Source organism: Rhinoraja longicauda, chromosome 5, assembly GCF_053455715.1.
Source record: "Rhinoraja longicauda isolate Sanriku21f chromosome 5, sRhiLon1.1, whole genome shotgun sequence".
Taxonomy (NCBI): Eukaryota; Metazoa; Chordata; class Chondrichthyes; order Rajiformes; family Arhynchobatidae; genus Rhinoraja; species Rhinoraja longicauda.
Window position 1 is genome coordinate 59,999,806 of NC_135957.1, and position 16,498 is coordinate 60,016,303.

The following is a 16,498-nucleotide window of genomic DNA, read 5'->3' on the forward strand; positions in this document are numbered from 1 at the left end:
CAGAAATATACAGATCGTGTTTATTTTTAAGTTTTTGACTAAGTCAACACTATTTTTAAAGGTTTGGTAGGTAAATGAAATAATGTGTCACATTATACAATACAATACAATATATCTTTATTGTCATTGTACCCAGGGGTACAACGAGATTGGGAATGCGCCTCCCATACGATGCAAGAGCAGGAAAACTAGGCACGAGCAGGAAAGGATTACGTATGTATTGATAACATTTCTCTGGGTAAATTAAGGACGAACCTTAATGAAATAGGAATACAACTTAACAGTTAAAATGTTTGCAGAGTTGCTATGCAATTTTTTTCAGTAGCTTGGAAACATCTTGACCAACAGCCAGCATTCAGTGTTGTTAAAATAAACCATTATTCCAAATTTTCCCAGATGAACTTTAGAGGAATGTTTTTCATTTTCTCCTGCAACATGTTATGGAACATATCATTTTGGGCCACAGTGAAATAATTTTTCCAGTCCCCTATTATCCCTGAGTAATAAAAAAGGAGAGATTGAAAAGCAAAAAAATATAAATGTTAATAATCATAAATAAAAAAATAGAAAATGATCAGCAAATACTCAGCTTAAATGATAGCAGATTTAGGCCATTCGGCCCATCAAGTATACTCCACCATTCAATCATGGCTGATCTAACTCTCCCTCCTAACCCCATTCTCTAGCCTTCTCCCCACAGCTGACACCTGTATCAGGTTGCATCTGTGGTCGTGAGGGCGTGCAGCGTAGGTTCACTAGGTTAATTCCCGGAATGGCGGGACTGTCGTATGTTGAAAGGCTGGAGCAATTAGGCTTGTATACACTGGAATTTAGAAGGATGAGGGGGATCTTATTGAAACATATAAGATAATTAGGGGATTGGACACATTAGAGGCAGGAAACATGTTCCCAATGTTGGGGGAGTCCAGAACAAGGGGCCACAGTTTAAGAATAAGGGGTAGGCCATTTAGAACAGAGATGAGGAAGAACTTTTTCAGTCAGAGAGTGGTGAAGATGTGGAATTCTCTGCCTCAGAAGGCAGTGGAGGCCAGTTCGTTGGATGCTTTCAAGAGAGAGCTGGATAGAGCTCTTAAGGATAGCGGAGTGAGGGGGTATGGGGAGAAGGCAGGAACGGGGTACTGATTGAGAGTGATCAGCCATGATCGCATTGAATGGCGGTGCTGGCTCGACGGGCTGAATGGCCTACTCCTGCACCTATTGTCTATTGTCTAAACAAAAAACGATTTAACGTTTCAGGTCATTAACTTTTCATCTGAGAAAAGATGGTAATTTCTTACCCATGATAATGTGTAATGTAGTTTTTGAATTAAATATGGGTCAGACGCAAGCAGGTGAGACTAGTGGGATTTATTCTGTAGGATTGGCATTGGTAAAAGTCAAAAGTCTTACTGCCAATGAAATATGATTAATTTATTTGCAAATTTATTTTATGGCGTCAAGGTGGCGCAGCGGTAGAGTTGCTGCCTTACAGCGAATGCAGCGCCGGAGACTCAGGTTCGATCCTGACTACGGGCGCCGTCTGTATGGAGTTTGTACGTTCTCCCCGTGACCTGCGTGGGTTTTCTCCGAGATCTTCGGTTTCCTCCCACACTCCAAAGACGTGCAGGTTTGTAGGTTAATTGACTGGGTAAATGTAAAAATTGTCCCTGGTGTGTGTAGGATAGTGTTAATGTGCGGGCATCACTGGGCGGCGCGGACTTGGTGGGCCGAAAGGGCCTGTTTCCGCGCTGTAGAATCTAAATCTAAATCTAAATCTAATTTACTGTAGTCATTCAGTTACAACTTTAAAGTACCTTGCCTCATGAAACCTGGAAATGATGGGTTGAACATAGGAAATCCTGCAGTTTCATAATTTGTTTTTGGATTTAATTTCATGTTCTTAAAGGTGGCGTGTTCTACGATTGCATCAACACTTTTGTCATCCAACGATTTTCCAAGAAATGTGCAGAATTTCAGTACTGCCTTTTTCAGGTCCTAGAGTACAAGAACAGTTATAGTTACTATTCCATTGTGTACGAGGGAGAATTTAATAGAGAATTGGTGACCTTAAACCTGAAAGTATAGCTATTACATTGATCGCTATTAAACATTCTTGCGGTGCAAGTGGGCGGATACATGGCAGATGCAGTTTAATGTAGATAAGTGTGAGGTTATTCACTTTGGAAGTAAGAATAGAAAGGCAGATTATTATCTGAATGGTGTCAAGTTAGGAGGAGGGGGAGTTCAACGAGATCTGGGTGTCCTAGTGCATCAGTCAATGAAAGGAAGCATGCAGGTTCAGCAGGCAGTGAAGAAAGCCAATGGAATGTTGGCCTTCGTAACAAGAGGAGTTGAGTATAGGAGCAAAGAGGTCCTTCTACAGTTGTACCGGGCCCTGGTGAGACCGCACCTGGAGTACTGTGTGCAGTTTTGGTCTCCAAATTTGAGGAAGGATGTTCTTGCTATGGAGGGCGTGCAGCGTAGGTTCACTAGGTTAATTCCCGGAATGGCGGGACTGTCGTATGTTGAAAGGCTGGAGCGATTGGGCTTGTATACACTGGAATTTAGAAGGATGAGGGGGGATCTTATTGAAACATATAAGATAATTAGGGGATTGGACACATTAGAGGCAGATAACATGTTCCCAATGTTGGGGGAGTCCAGAACAAGGGGCCACAGTTTGAGAATAAGGGGTAGGCCATTTAGAACGGAGATGAGGAAGAACGTTTTCAGTCAGAGGGTGGTGAAGGTGTGGAATTCTCTGCCTCAGAAGGCAGTGGAGGCCAGTTCGTTGGATGCTTTCAAGAGAGAGCTGGATAGAGCTCTTAAGGATAGCGGAGTGAGGGGGTATGGGGAGAAGGCAGGAACGGGGTACTGATTGAGAGTGATCAGCCATGATCGCATTGAATGGCGGTGCTGGCTCGAAGGGCTGAATGGCCTACTCCTGCACCTATTGTCTATTGTCTATTGTCTATTGTCTAATATCAAAGCTGCTGAAGATTTCTTATGAATATGGCCAGGAATTAACGATAGGAGAAGTAAATTGCTTATCTTGTAATGTGCAATGCAGAAAATTGCTATTTCTGCTGGGTGCAAGGTAACAACATGTAGTTGGTGTACATGGGATCCAGAGAAGGAAATTAGATTGTTTTTAAATGTAACTAGACCAAGTGGACCCGTTGGGTCCAAACCTCTCCTGCATTGGTGCACCACCCCCTCCTCCCCTCTCCCCCTCCTCTCACCCCTCTCCCTCCCTTCACTCCTCCCTATCCCCTTCACCATTAGCTCCTCTCCCTCCCCGCTCCCCTCTCCCCCCCCACTACCTCCTCCCCACCTCCCTCCCCCTGCCCCCTCCACTTCACCCCTCCCCATCCCCTTCAGCCCCCCCTCCCCTGCCTCCCCACTCTCGCCCCTCCCCATCCACTGCTCCCCTCCCTTCCCTCCCCCCTTGGCCCAACCGTGGAGCCGTTGCCAGGCGGGGAGTGCACCCGTGGCCATGGGCGGGCAAAGGGGGACAGGGAAGAGGCACTGACCTCGGTCCGGTTTCTCCTGTGGGTCGGCGTGAAGCCGAAGCGTCTTCTGCAGCTCGGCTGCAATCAATGGCGGTGACGGCATGGACCCGTTGACGGACGGGGAGTGTCTCACTGGGCCGTGGGAGGGCGAGAGTAGACAGGGAGAAGGCACTGACCTCGGCCCCATTTGTCCTGCGAGCCGGGTGTGGAGCCGAAGCCTCTCCTTGCAGCTCGGTTGCGATCGGTGAGGAGCGGCAGGGATGGCCATCTTGTGGATCCTGTGCCGCAGCCTCTGCCGCGCGCTGCACCACGGGAGGAAGGTTAGGCACGGGGCACGCCAGGACGGGCGCCGGTCCTCCCGCTGGTCCTCCGGGGGGGGGGGGGGGAGCGCATTTATTAAAGTTTATTAGGTAAATTGTTTTTAAAAAGTAACAAAAGTGGGTTTATTCAGACCACGGGGGAATGGTGAGTAGGGTGGACCTAAAATTGTCACGGTGTCGTGTACCGTTTTGGCTGTGTAGAGGGCATGGTACACACATAAGCACATAAACATATAAACATATACACACACAAACAAACCGAGAGTTTTAGTAATATATACTAGACCGAGTTGGGTCCAAACTTCTTCTGCATTGGGGCAGCAACCCCTCCTCCCCTTCCCCTCCCCCATCCCTCCCCACCCCCGACCCCCGACCCCATCCCCTCCCCGCAAGGGAAAAAGCAGTGACGTCGGCCCCCTTTCTCCTGTGGCGACAGCATGGACCCGTTGCTGGGCGGGGAGCATCTCCCGGGGCCGTGGGTGGGCGAGAGTGGACAGGGAGAAGGCACTGACCTCGGCCCCATTTCTCCTGCGGCGAGCGACGGCCATCTTGTTGGACCCTCTGCCATGACCTTCACCCCTCCCCCTCTCTCTCCCTACCCTCTCCCTACCCCCTCCCCATCCGCTTCACCCTCCACTCCTCCTCCCCCTCCCCCTTCCTCCCTCCCCACTATCGTGTACCGTTTTGGCTGTGTAGAAGGCATGGTACACACATACACACAGATGGATTGACGGACGGATGGATGGCTGGCTTTTATTCCAAAAAAGCAAGTGGGATGCTTAGCAGTTTTTAGGGAAAGGTACAGTGTCAGTTTGAGTGCCTTGTGTACTGATAAAATAGCTGTTTTCATACACAATTTTAAATAGACTTTACCTTGATCATTTCTTCATATGACTGGAATATAATGTTAAATTCCTCTCTGTGATTGTACCAGTTTTTGACATGGTCAAACCAGCTGTCGTAATCCACTATAATAAAATTGATGATATTGTTGAAACAGATAAAATGATCAAGCACATAACATTTGTAATTTTAAAGCAATTGGCTAATATTGGTATTCATTTTGATTTATTGGGATTGCCTTGCTAAAGAAATACAGCAAAACTGTACTTATGGAGTCATAGCGTGATAGAGCGTGGAAAAAGGCCCTTCGGCCCAACTTGCCCACACCGACCAACGTCCTATCTACACGAGTCCCACCTGCCTGTATTTGGCCCACATCCTTCCAAATCTGTCCTAATTAAGTAAGTCCAGTTGATCAGATTTTAGACTCTGCAGTGCTACAGCTATTATATTAACCTGTTAAATGTAAGACTTATGAAATTGACACAATAAAATTAATTTCTTATAAATAAATAAATGATACTTCCATAATGAATTTAGCATTTAAAGAAATGCTCTGTAGATCTATAAGCATGCATAAATATGTACTAAAATTAACAAATATTTCAACATTTGTCATTATATAAACTCAAATGTTTCTTCTACTCAAAATTTGAATAGGATATACTAATTTCATTGCTACCTGGCTTAATATCAAGTTCCAGTCTATGTTCTAAGCAATTACATTTATTTAAACATGAGTAATTTTGTGGTTTCGTACCTTGGCCTTTGAGAAATGCCTGAAGAAATGCACCAAAGTTTTCTGGGGTTTCTAGATAATTAGCAAACTTGTGAAAATGATAATAAGAAACAGCAACATCCTTGGGATTTCTGTATACATAGATAACCTGTTAAGTAAAACAACATTGCAATGAATGGTAATGCCCATTTTGCACAACTGATCTACATAGGGTCAATTAATGAATCTGAATCTGATGTAATTAGATGAGTTTAGAACATGAGTGTTACTGCTCAGAGCAATTCTTGGCTACTTTTCTGCGATAACTTTGCATTTCTAGGCCTTCTGTCCAATTTACTTTAGATTTGGATAAATGAGAAATGATTTTAGTGAAACCAAATCCATATCAGGCAACCTGAAATATCACCTGTATGGATTGCTCTGTGACAGTTTGAAAGTATTTAAAATTACACATAATATGTGTTTTCCTAGTAATGGCACAAATTAAGCATTGACTGTATGAAAGTAACCAAGAATTGTAGAAATCACTGCCTATTCGGAAAGTTCAAAAGACTGTTTCATCTGCGGGTTTAATCTGAGAAAAGGTGACGAATAAATTCTTGGGATGAGTAACAACTTTAAATAAGCAGACAGACGTATGACAACATTTTAATGTTAAATTGCTAAGCATTTTTTTTTCACATATCTTCACAAAAGTAAAATGTAGTGGTTTTTTTCAAGGAGACCAATTTTCCAAATGCACAGATGTTAATTTTCCCCGTCAACATGTTGATTGAGCTACCATTAATGATGAGAAGTGCCAAGCATGGTACAAGTGCTAAGTTCATTAACTCCGGGTATGGATATCGATATCCATTGGCCATTGACCCAAGCAGTTGCAACATTTTGCACTTCCACAGAAGTTCTCTTGTACCTGATTTCAGGGAAAGATTAAAAGAAGGAAGCACCCACAACCAATTAATGAGACATTTGAAGACAAAAGACATTGTTTGGGGAAGGCAGGTAAAAACATGTGTAGGAAGGAACTGCAGATGCTGGTTTAAACTGAAGATAGACATAAAATGCTGGAGTAACTTAGCGGGACAGGCAGCATCTATGGAAAGAAGGAATGGGTGACGTTTTAGGTGGAGACCCTTCTTCAGACTGAAGTAGAGTCTCGACCCGAAATGTCACCCATTCCTTCTCTCCGGAGATGCTGCCTGTCCCGCTGAGTTACTCTAACATTTTGTGTCTATCTTCAGGTGAAAACATGTTTGTTTGCTTTTTGCTGCTAGGTGCTTCGGGGACCATAATACGATATATGACCATACGACCTTAATACGATAATACGACCATAATAATGCCAAAGGAGTGGCATTGAACCTCATTCTCAAATCACTTGCTTTATGAACCAGGAAGACTGACTTGAACATGTGTGGTTTGATTAATATTTTTGGTTGTAGACTACATCCCAATGCTACCTATTCCAAAGATGGCTGTTATTACTTATCAATCTTGGGTTAAAAAAATCATGGCCTTAATTCAATGTAGTAATGCAATGGGATCAAACTAGTGCAAAATTGAATTCTGAATGCAATTGGAAGCTAACGCACCAAACATGCACAGAAGCATTTGATTGCATTTTTAAGTGCATTTTGGTTTCACACACCCAAAGCATGCAGTTGCTTTCCACATTCAATCAGCACATGTACTCCCTTATACACAACTGTAGCAGTTAAAATTGTTGTCAGCCTGAATAACAGTCTGCAGTTTATTCCAGGCAGTGGCTGATATCTGCTCCTTGTTGTAATCTGCAGCAGAAGCACCCTGTGAAGGGAGTTTATCTCTGAGTTGTAGTAATAATACAGTGGAAGATAGGGAGAAGGCAGGCACGGGGTATTGATTGGGGACGATCAGCCATGATCACAATGAATGGCGGTGCTGGCTCGAAGGGCCGAATGGCCTCCTCCTGCACCTATTTTCTATGTTTCTATGTTTCGATCTTCCCAGAGTGCAGGGTTTTGGTAGGTTTGAGAAGATAAAAAAACCTAGCCAAAAATATTATCGCTTACTAAACATGAGGGCTTGAAGAAAAAGGAAGCTTGTGCCTTAATGCAACAAGGCGGTACCAATATTTGAACTTTGCATGATGCAGGATCTTCAATGTTGTAATACATAAGTTATTGGGCCCATGCAGATATATGTTTTAAACTATGCTTTCATTTATTCTTTGAGATTCAATGCTCTTGACTGGGATTTGGAAAAATAATTCTTACCTTGGCTTTTTTGTTCTTCAAAGCTTTTGGGATGAGTTGATAAGGCAAATGAGTAACAAACAAACGAGGTGATGGACGGTCATCAGTATTAATTTCTTTTATTGCTAACTCAAGCCATGGTGCTTTGAAATAAGTTGCTTTGGTTTCTCCTGTTTGTAAATCGTCATCCGTAAAAATATACATCAAAATTGACTGCATCCATATTGTTCCTTAGTGTTCAATAAACAAAAACATTGTTTAACAAACCAATTTCAATTCTTAAATTATTAAAGCAAACATTGAATGTACAATGAAATTAATCAAATATCACTTTCTGCATACATGTGTTGCTATATTAATATAAAATATATGAATTGTGTTTTCATAAACTAAGATTTGATTATCTTTTTGTGGCTCTGGGTAGAATATATGAATTCTCTATCCTTTCAGATAGGTATTAAAACAATTTTTCATTTGCGCAATTTTCATTCATTGGTTGAGCTACACTAAGGAGAACCTTAACAAGAAATATCGCACAAAATTCTTTTTAGTTTAAGTAATTCCAGTAATAATCTGATAATCCAGCATATTGGGGACATGCAACGCAGAGACAGACATTGCGGGAGGATACCAGCGAACCCAGAGGAAAACAAAGTTGTCACAGGGAGAATGAGCAAACTCAACAAAAACAGTACCCGAGGTCAGGATTGAACCACAACCGTAAGGCAGCCGCTCCATGAGCTGTGCCACTATGCCGTTATTCCAATTAATTCTCCAAAACAAATTTCATTTATTTTTTGAGATATTTCACATTATTATAATAACTTTTCCAGTGAATCCGGTAAGTTGAAATGGAGCGTGGCAAATATCACCTCATGATCCAAATCCATAAGGATTTCTGCACTCTTCATGACCTTACCCACATAAACATGTAATATATTGCTCTTGTTAATTACTGCTAGTTATTTACTGCTTCTGTTTTCTCTTTGATTAGATTGCAGGAATCTTTCCTTCAAGTCATAAGAAACAAAAGCATCACGAGCATGCCAGTGAACTTGCATATTGCACTGGAGAAGCTTATCTTTTGAGTGTTCATTTATCTTAGCTTAGCAAAGCTTAGAGATATAACATGGAAACAGGCCAAGTCGATGCCAACAAGTGATCACCGGTTCATACTAGTTCTACGTTGCCCCATTTCAGCATTCACTCCCTACACAATAGGGGCAATTTGACACAGACCAATTAATCTACAAACCACCGTGTCTTTGGGATATAGACAATAGACAATAGACAATAGGTGCAGGAGTAGGCCATTCAGCCCTTCGAGCCAGCACCGCCATTCAATGCGATCATGGCTGATCACTCTCAATCAGTACCCCGTTCCTGCCTTCTCCCCATACCCCCTCACTCCGCTATCCTTAAGAGCTCTATCCAGCTCTCTCTTGAAAGCATCCAACGAACTGGCCTCCACTGCCTTCTGAGGCAGAGAATTCCACACCTTCACCACCCTCTGACTGAAAAAGTTCTTCCTCATCTCCGTTCTAAATGGCCTACCCCTTATTCTCAAACTGTGGCCCCTCGTTCTGGACTCCCCCAACATTGGGAACATGTTATCTGCCTCTAATGTGTCCAATCCCCTAATTATCTTATATGTTTCAATAAGATCCCCCCTCATCCTTCTAAATGATAGGAGACTGGAGAATCTGAAGAAAACCTGTACAGTCACAGGGAGAATATGCAACTCCACACATACAGTACCCGAGGTCAGGATAATATATTCCTTTATTCGTCCCACACCGGGGAAATTTACAGTGTTACAGCAGCAAAGTGGACAGCAAGAGAGCAAGAGATCATTCATTACAAATAAAAGATACATAAATTGTCATCAGTTTTCTGTGTGTTCTTAGCTGTTATTGTTGACTCGTCTGCTGGGAGCAGTGCTGGTTGTGCTGTCTCACAGCAACGGGAAGGAAGGACCTCCTATATCTCTCCTTCACACATTTGGGGTGAAGGATTCTGTCACTGAAGGAGCTACTCAGTGCAGTGACAGTGTCCTGCATGGGGTGGGAGTCATTGTTCAGCAGCGATGTTAGCTTTGCCATCATCCTCCTCTCTCCCACCACCTGCACTGAGTCGAGGGGGCAACCCAGGACACATGTGATTTTTTTTCTAGTACAAATATCAAATTGTGGAGTCCAGAGACAAATAAATAAATGATGGGTCTTTGTCCTAAACATTATGAAGGGCACTGTATAGTTGAGCTCTTCGGGTATAAACCAGAAATTAGTTAATTATTAATCGTCCTTGAGATTTATAGACCTTTGGTGCTTCTAACGTATGACCAAACGACATGGTCCTTTCGGTAATGCCTGCAAATTGCAGCAAATTAGGCATTTTCAGGGCCTATAACTTTATCAGATTTTACCCGTGGAAATTTTTGTGCTGTTTTATGCTACTAAAATAAATATATGGTGCACTACCATAAAGAGGTTTTTGACTCCACGTCCACAATAAAAGCAAGTCTTCAGATTTCTGATTTCAGATTTCAGATTTCAGTAAAATGACAAATTAGCTCAGAATTATCTGCACTTGTTAAATATAATGGAATTAAGATAATAATACTTCAATTCCATCAATTCCATCTGACTTCTCCACTGACCCACCAACACTTTGAACAATTTACAACAGTTAACCTACCAACCAGCATATCTTTGGCATGTGAGAGGGAAAGAGGGAAAGAGGGAAAATCACACAGTCAAATTAAGAAAGTGCAAATTTCACACACAAATCACCAGAGGTCTGGATTGAACCTGGATTGCTGGAACTGTGAGTCAGCAGCACTACCTATTGCATTATGTTGTTTATAAAATTATATATTTGATAGTTATTCTGATGTTGACAGAACAATGTCTCTAAGTGCAAAATTACTAACATCTTCATTGCATTTTTAATTTGTTTGAAGTCATTTAACTGCAGAATCTATGAAACATTTTACATTTCAACACATGTTAAAGACTGATTCATTTGCTTAATAGGAACGTTGTTATTATGTGATAATTTTCCTTGCATTACTATTCATTATTTTCTAAACTTACGTCAACTTTCTAAAATGAAAGGGAAAAAAAATCTTTGTAATCATATCTTAAAATTAATTAAGAGGAAATGCAACAGTAAACAAGAAATAGATACGTTTATAAGAAAATAACTGCAGATGCTGGTACAAATCAATTTATTCACAAAATGCTGGAGTAACTCAGCAGGTCAGGCAGCATCTCGGGAGAGAAGGAATGGGTGACATTTCTGGTCGAGACCCTTCATCAGACTTCTGAAGGGTCTCGACCCGAAACGTCATCCATTCCTTCTCTCCCGAGATGCTGCCTGACCTGCTGAGTTACTCCAGCATTTTGTGAATAAATAGATACGTTTATCTGTGGGGTAATACACTGTTGAAAAGTCAAAAAGGACAAAACTGAACGTGTTACAGGAAATAATAATTGATTGAAGTTTGTTGAATAAAATTAAGATGAGGGAGGAAATCTGTTTTCCAGCTTTTGTGCTTTGTGAAAGGTTTAGGAAGTTGCGCACTATTAATTCCAGTCTATTGAGGACAAATAGCGAAGGCAGTACATGTAGAATGGTTGATGGGAGCTGAAAAGGGAAATTTAAAGAAGCACTGATGCATAATTGCAGCGAGAAACAAGAGTACAATAGAGTTAGAGAGGCATGTTAAAACGACAGTCAACCTCTTTTACTCACAGATTTTTCTTGCAAGCAGAGAGATTAATTTATCACAACAATGCTTTTTGAAATCCACAGTTATTTGATTGCAGGTGAAGCATGGGGTACACAGCATTCCATAGATGTGAACAACAAGGATCATCTGTTGAACTACTCACCAGATTTAGGATATGTTACCACAAATACGTCAGAATCTCGCACCTCGTAATTTTCCATCTGATCCAAACGTTCAATGGTATGAATGCCGGACATGTTGCATCCTTTGTAGTTGAATTGCCTAACTGTTTGGAAATCATTCTCACTGTCTGCCATTTTTCCACTCCAAAATGTTAGAAGCACCAAAGATCTGTAAATCTTAAGGGAAATTAATAATTAACTACTCGTTGCTGGTTAATATATGATGAGTTCAGACATACAAATATTTGTATTTGTGCTCTGTGTACGCGTCAAGGAGTTATACGAATAATATAGAGAAGCTTGGGGATGTTCTTTGCTGATCAGTGGGGACTAAGAGATTTAATGGAGCTTTTTTTATATCATGAAAGTTTAGATAGAATGACTGAACAAAGAGAAAGATAAGGAAAATATTTTTTTAATTTAACGTTGCTAGAGTTACGAATGGGCTGCTATTGGTGCCGAGGATACATTTTCAATGGAAGGAAAAGAGCAAGGGTGCGAAACTAATTTGATTTCTCTTTGAAAGAGTCAATACAGAACAGTCTGAAGAAGGGTCTCGACCCGAAACATCACCCATTCCTTCTCTCCAGAGATGCTGCCTGTCCCGCTGAGTTACTCCAATATTTTGTGTCTATCAAAGAGTCAGTTGGTCTTTTCAGATGTACTTTTCTATGATTCTTTACTTGCAAGATTAACAAGGCAATAGAAATAATAAAATGCAGAATTGATTTTTGTGAGTTGTCATATTGTGTTAAGGATGACAATTTTTTTCCCCTCATATTTCTTTCTGTTTCATAAGACACATTCAATCCATATATCTATCTTGGCTCTCAAAGCAAAATCATCAACTCTACCCCCCTATTTATTTTCTTGAAACCCATTTCCTCTCACATTAACCTCAATTCCATCTGACCTCTCCACTGACCCACCAACACTTTGAACAATTTACAACAGTTAACCTACCAACCAGCATATCTTTGACATGTGAGAGGGAAAATTACAGTCAAATTAAGAAAGTGCAAATTTCACACACAAATCACCAGAGGTCTGGATTGAACCTGGATTGCTGGAACTGTGAGTCAGCAGCACTACTTACTGCATCATGTTGTTTATAAAATTATATATTTGATAGTTATTCTGATGTTGACAGAACATTGTCTCTAAGTGCAAAATTACTAACATCTTCATTGCATTCTTAATTTGTTTGAAGTCATTTAACTGCAGAATCTATGGAACATTTTACATTTCAACACATGTTAAAGACTGATTCATTTGCCTAATGTGAACGTTGTTATTATGTGATAATTTTCCACGCGTTACTATTCATTATTTTCTAAACTTATGTCAACTTTCTAAAATGAATAAGGTAAGCCAGCAGGGGGAAAAAAATCTTTGTAATAGTATCTTAAAATTAAATAAGAGGAAATGTAACAGTAAACAAGAAATAGATAATACACTGTTGCAAAGTCAAAAAGGATAAAACTGAACATGTTACAGGAAATAATAATTGGATTGAAGTTTGTTGAATAAAATAAAGATGAGGGAGGAAATCTGTTTTCCAGCTTTTGTGCTTTGTGAAAGGTTTAGGAAGTTGTGCACTATTAATTCCAGTCTATTGAGGATAAAGAGAGAAGGCAGTACATGTAGAATGTTTGTTGGGAGTTGAAAAGGGAAATTTAAAGAAGCACTGATGCATAATTGCAGTGAGACACAAGAGTACAATAGTGTTAGAGATGCATGTTAAAACAACAGTCAACCTCTTTTACTCACAGATTTTTCTTGCAAGCAGAATCACAGAAAATGTATGTCCCCGAGGGAGATTGTTTTGGTTATCACGTCGATACCAATCGAAAAGGGTTATTGGGCTCCACCTTCCAGCATTCGAAGTGTAGCCCTGCCGTTACAGTTTAAAAAAATATAACGCAATTCCATCTTAGCCACTCCCTCAGGAAGTAAGTTCTCAACTTCTGCCTTCCTCTGGGTTCAAAATCTATTTACCATTTCTCTCTATAATATCCAGAAATGTTTAAGAATCTCTCACATATCATAGGAAAATTTGAGTTTAGGATGAACATACAGTGGTATGGCTGTTTGTCAGAAAACAGAAATCTGAATTGCCTGGAGACAGCTTTAAAGCATTCCAGCTGCTAACATTGTGAACAAACATTCAGTGATGTTAAAATGCTGGTCAGACTTCAAACTGCTCACAGTGCCTTGCTTCTTTAGTAATTCCAGCAGCCTTGGCTAACCTTCCTGGATCTAATGGCAATCTCCCAACACTGCAGACAGCGAAGAAATAACAATCAGACTACAACTATAAATTTGCCTGTATTCAGGCAATATTTTCAGGCACATCTAAACTAATAGCTTTTAAAAAGTTCTACAAAAAGGATGCTATGAAATGAACCGTAACATGCTTATGCCAATTGAAGTAATCTTAATTCTTTTTGGATTGGCTCAATATCTGTGCTGCATGAATTAAAGGTTTAAAACCAGAATAATCTACAAAATGCACACCTGCTCACCTAGGGAATTCTGACAACATCTCATAAACTTATGACCGTTTCCGCAAAAGAACATGCAACCACATTTTTCAGTCCAATTGTTGTTTAAGGATAAAGGGTCGCCTGTTTAAAACAGACATCCTCTCCCCTCAGAGGGCTATAATGCTTTGGAATTTTCTTCCTCAAAGGGTAGTCTTTGAGTATTTGTCAGGTAGAAGTAGATACTTTCTTAATAACCAAGGAACTCAAAAGCTCAAGGAGCATGGCCAGTTTGATGTACAAATGTTAGAGAAGTCAGAGGCTAGCACGGAGCTACAACCTTTTTTAGTTCCAACAGTTGAGTGGTGCTTGAGGAGCCTGTGTTGCCATGAGGCCAACAAAATAAAGCTGCATAAAAAAATATAAGTAGGTTAGTGCAAGAAGGTTCCTGGGCAGTTTGTGGGCAATTTAAGAATCTCACTGAAGCTACAGTGGCAGAAAGAGTTTCGAACAAAGAACATGAAAATGTACAGCACAGGAAAAGGCCCTTTGGCCCACAATGTCCATTGTGAACATGCTGCCAAATTAAACTACTCTCATTTGCTTGGACATGATCTATATTCCTCCTTTCCCTGCATAGCCATATGCCTATCCAAAAACATCTTAAATACCACTATCACATCTGCCCATCCATCACCGCCCCTTCAGTACGTTCTAGGCACCCACCACCCTCTGTATGAAAAAACTTGCCTTTTAAACTTAGCCCCTCTCATCTTAAAATTATGCCCTCTAGCCTTTGACATTTCCACCCTGGGAGAAAGGATCTGACAGTCAACCCTATCTCTGATTCTCATAATGTCATAAACTTCTGGCCACCCATCAGTCTTTGATTCTCCAGAGAAAAAAATCCAAGTTTGTCCAACTGCTAATACCACCTAATTCAGACATAATTCTGGTAAATCTCTTCAGCAATCTTTCCAAAGCCTTCACATCCTTCCTGTAATGAAGCCACAAGAACTGCAAGAAGTCTGATAGAGCCAAACTCCAAATGAAGTCTTCTAGAGCCACATAATGACTTCCTGACATACTCAATGCCTTAACAATGAAGACGAGTATACCATGTGCCTTCTCCACTACTCTACCCACCTGTGTTGGCAACTTCAGGGAGCCATGGATCTGGATCCCAATATCCCTCTGGACATCAGTGCTGTAAACATTTAGACTTAACAATTAGGCAATGCTCAATACAACTTGATCGCACAAACATCGTACCATAACTTGCCAGGACCTTCCTCTTATACATTCTTACACTGGCTGAATTATCATTGCAATTGACATAGACTTTGAGTATGAATCAGGCTAGGTTAATTTACCACCTGCAGTAAAGATTCTAAATAAATCGAGTCAGCAGAAAATTGTTTGGATTTTCACAACTAACATCGGTATTAACTGTATATATTTAACGGATGAAAGTGAAGGAACACAATGCCTAGATGGATAGGAGGCACCAGATTACTTCACCCACAGCCATATTTGCCCTCAACTCAAGGTAATTTTGAGGAGGTGATGATTGATGCAGGGCAGTGAATGGTGTCTACATGAACTTTAGCAAGACATTTGATAGGTCCTTCATGACCGGCTGATGCAAATCAGGATGCATGAGAATCCATAGTGACGGTAGATTGAATTGAAAATTGGCTTGGTCATAGAAGACCGGGGGTAGTTGCGGAGGGGTGCTTCTTTGACTGGACTTCCATGACCAATGGAGTTCTGCAGGGATCCGTGGTAGGACCCCTATTGTTTGTGATATACACTAAACCCTCACAAAAACAGACCTCTGTACAACGAATTTCAGTTTAGTTTAGTTTTGTTTAGTTTTGTTTATTGTGACATGTACCGAGGTACAGTGAAATGCTTTTGTTGCATGCTAACCAGTCAGCTAACAGACAATACATGATTACAATCCGGCCATCCACAGTGTACCACATGATAAAGGGAATACGGTTTTAGTGGACCGAGGCTTCCGTTACACCGACCCCTACTTCTGCCAGTTATCCAACGTGACGTGTTTCCGGTTGCAGGAGCGGAGAGCAGCATGAAGGTGGCGTGGGTACCGTACCAGTCCCTGTCACACCACATGTGTGGCCTGGCTCCCCGGCCTCTGAATTCCTGCTTGTTTAGCCCACCACCCCTCCAAATGGCGCATTTCTTCCCTCCTGGCCTTGGGTTAAACTTTAACACCCCCCCCCTCTCACTTGGTTATAGTGGACAATTGGCAATAACAGACACCATCAACTGCCCGTGGTCAATCATAGCGAATTATATAGCCATGTATATAATTGACTTGGACTTAAACATGAATGGGCTAATTAATAAGTTTGCAAAAAAAAAAACACTAAAATTGGTGGAGTTGTAGATAGTGAAGATGTCTGTTGTCAAAAGATACAACAGT

General features: G+C 41.1%; 1 protein-coding gene across 2 annotated transcripts; it reads right to left on the bottom strand.

The window, feature by feature from the left end:
* Nucleotides 1-6: 6 nt before the first annotated feature.
* Nucleotides 7-13,706, bottom strand: LOC144593693 (amine sulfotransferase-like). 2 transcript variants are annotated; one of them, XM_078399645.1, is made up of 7 exons: nucleotides 13,334-13,706; nucleotides 11,545-11,740; nucleotides 7,670-7,878; nucleotides 5,436-5,562; nucleotides 4,706-4,800; nucleotides 1,820-1,995; nucleotides 7-496 (listed from the first exon to the last, which is right to left on the bottom strand). In XM_078399645.1, the coding sequence occupies exons 2-7, from the start codon at nucleotides 11,696-11,698 to the stop codon at nucleotides 451-453; spliced, it is 807 nt and encodes a 268-aa protein (XP_078255771.1). In that variant the 5' UTR covers nucleotides 11,699-11,740; nucleotides 13,334-13,706; the 3' UTR covers nucleotides 7-450. The 2 variants fall into 2 exon arrangements, with proteins under 2 accessions (XP_078255771.1, XP_078255770.1); XM_078399644.1 differs by having other exon boundaries at nucleotides 1,815-1,995; nucleotides 13,334-13,701.
* Nucleotides 13,707-16,498: the final 2,792 nt, after the last annotated feature.